Source organism: Saprolegnia parasitica (assembly GCF_000151545.1).
Source record: "Saprolegnia parasitica CBS 223.65 unplaced genomic scaffold supercont2.1113, whole genome shotgun sequence".
Lineage (NCBI taxonomy): Eukaryota > Oomycota > Saprolegniomycetes > Saprolegniales > Saprolegniaceae > Saprolegnia > Saprolegnia parasitica.
The window spans coordinates 1-2,438 of NW_012157507.1; the positions used below are offsets into that span (position 1 = coordinate 1).

The 2,438-nt window shown below is 59.3% G+C and overlaps 2 protein-coding genes across 2 annotated transcripts; one reads left to right on the forward strand and one right to left on the reverse strand.

The window, feature by feature from the left end:
* Window positions 1-13: 13 nt before the first annotated feature.
* On the forward strand, window positions 14-776 carry SPRG_18309 (hypothetical protein; the record flags this gene model as incomplete). Its single annotated transcript, XM_012357747.1, has 3 exons — window positions 14-240; window positions 264-378; window positions 420-776. 3 exons carry the CDS (start codon window positions 14-16, stop codon window positions 774-776), a joined length of 699 nt encoding a protein of 232 aa, XP_012213137.1.
* Window positions 777-809: 33 nt separating this feature from the next.
* On the reverse strand, window positions 810-1,813 carry SPRG_18310 (hypothetical protein; the record flags this gene model as incomplete). The annotated part of the gene is made up of 6 exons (XM_012357748.1): window positions 810-970; window positions 1,025-1,121; window positions 1,180-1,313; window positions 1,363-1,485; window positions 1,529-1,657; window positions 1,708-1,813. The coding sequence occupies 6 exons, from the start codon at window positions 1,811-1,813 to the stop codon at window positions 810-812; spliced, it is 750 nt and encodes a 249-aa protein (XP_012213138.1).
* Window positions 1,814-2,438: the final 625 nt, after the last annotated feature.

Here is a 2,438-nt window from a genome sequence, read left to right on the forward strand (position 1 = left end):
TCACGACACTGCAATGGCTGCCGTCGTTGACCGCTCCGCAATGCGCCGCTCGGTCTCAACGGCCTCACCTTCCGGCGGCGTGTGGCCGACAAGAACGCGGCCGCTGGCGACGAGGAGAGCGCGCCGAGCTCGCGGCCGCAAAGGCTACTCGGCGCCCTCAAGGGTGTCTTGCTTGAGAAAGCGCCCGGACCCAAGTCGCCGCAATGGTGGACTGAGTTCCACCGGCTCAAGGCCGCCAACGTCCTTCGCTGGGAGGCCGCGAGCGTCACCGAGTCGGATTTTATTGAAGTCTTGTACGCGGGGAGCGACGACCAGCAAAAATCCTATTTGCGCCAAGAGTACCCGACGCTACTGTCGCACCACCAGGAGCGCTTTACGGTAAGCAACATCCGATGCTTCTTCGAAACGACTCGATGTAGGTGTGGCCGCGACCGACGCAGGTCTGTCCTGTGACGCCGTACTCCGGGCGCTGTGCGGCGACCAGCATCGCACCGTCGCCGTGTCTCGCGACATTAATCGACACGCTGCGCACGTCGCTGGGCTGGACGCGCCACGAGACGTCGGCGTTTCTCAAGTCGCTTCAAACCACCGCCCACGTGCACTCGGCGGTCGACTACGTGTGTGCCCGCCGCCAAGCGCTCACGCTGCCTCTCTCAGTGGCCTACCCGCGCATCACCCGCGCGGTCTGGAGTACACTGGACGAGGCGGCGCAGCAGCTCCTCACCCCCGATGACACGAGCTACATTGCCTCGCTGCCATCGTACGTATGCTCCTGATTTACATATCAAGAAAAAAATCAAGTTGACACATTAAGTGTCCCACGCCTTTTCGTACTCAGTTTGCTCGGCAAACCACCGACGCAGTTCAGTGTGGCCATAGCGCGCATGGGCGGCGTCCTCGTCAAGCGTAAAAAAGTCGAGCGACGCCAAGCACGCGACAATGTGCTGGCCAAAGCCACTAGATGCTTCGTCTACCAGCGCATGCGATCGCAATGTAAGGAGACGCGCAATCAAGATAGGGGCACCTCGCTTGGACATATGCAAGAGCAGACGAAGCACCGTTTCCTTGGCGCGCTCGGTCGCCGGCGTGTGTCCCTCGATGGCATCGAGCATCGTCTGCAGCTGGGCAATGGACATACTCGCACCTGGACTGTGTCAGCGACATGTACGAGCTGTGTACGACGGAGAGCTTACTCTGCATGTTGAGCCAGCATTGCAGCAGTAGGTCGTCAAGCGACGGGCACTGCCGCTGGAAGAGGTCACGGGCCATTGATGGAAGCGTGTCACGACTGAGGAGCTCGGTCGCGTAAAATTCTAGCCAGACGATATTGGGCTCGTGCAGCGAAGACAAGAAGAGGCGGACCCCACATGGAGAGGTTCTTGAGGAGGCGGGCGCAGGCGAGCTTTGTGGCCACGTCGTCGTCCGTGTACCAGCCGAGGTAGATGTCGAGGTTGCTCGGCGCTCCGATCACGTGGTGGTTGGTGTCTAGCATACCATTGATATGCATGCATCTACAAGCGTCATGTACCGTTGACAACGAGGTTGGCGAGCGCAGTGAAGATCGCCGTTGCGCAGGTTCGCGTACAGTCCATGTCGGCAAGCCGCTCGGTGAGGGCCGCGATGCCACCATGCGCCGCGATCTGGTGCTGCAGTGGCGCTACAGTGCAAGCATGCAGTGAGCTACGAATGGGACGTGATGAAGCGCACTGAAGGCGGCAAGGTTGCCGAGGCGCACGACCGCGGCTTCGACGAGGAGCGAGCCTTCGCACTGATGCAGGATGCGGACAAGCTCCGGGATCGTCTTGGCCTCCATGTCCAGAAGCGTCTCATCTCGAACGACCTCGTCATCGTCGGCCGCGCTCTTTGGGCTGCATGGACGAGCTTCGTCTCGGCCCGTCGCGAGCCACAGGTAGGCGCAGGACGCTGCAGCCAATGCTACGACCAACGTAGCTGCGTCGCGAGATCCCATGCACACTAATTCTATCCAAACAAACCACTGCACCGTCTTTTTCAATCATACAGTATTTACGTGACGTGACCCGCGCCAGCTCACGACGCTCGATAACGGTACGTTCTAGCGCCGCCAGGGTCGTTCCTTGTACGCTTCTACCACACACTAAAGCATAGTGAGCGCTTCAAAGCGCAACGGATGTGCGTGCGTCGGACGCGGACGCGATCTCGGGTGCACACGAAATAGTATAATGAGTCGCATATAGTGTGAAAAGAGGTGTATCTTGAAGAGGCGTCAGTTGAAAAATAATGCCATCGAACGACGTCCAGCTGCCGCGCATCTGCTTTGACGACGAGTACCGCGTCCGCGTGCTCGAATTGGAGAAGTTTGTGCACACGCAGGAGCTCGAGACCGAATGCAACCAGTTCGTCTCCAGTGCGTTCGCTCCATATGCCGCATCTTGCCTCACATTTTCGTAGAAATGGAG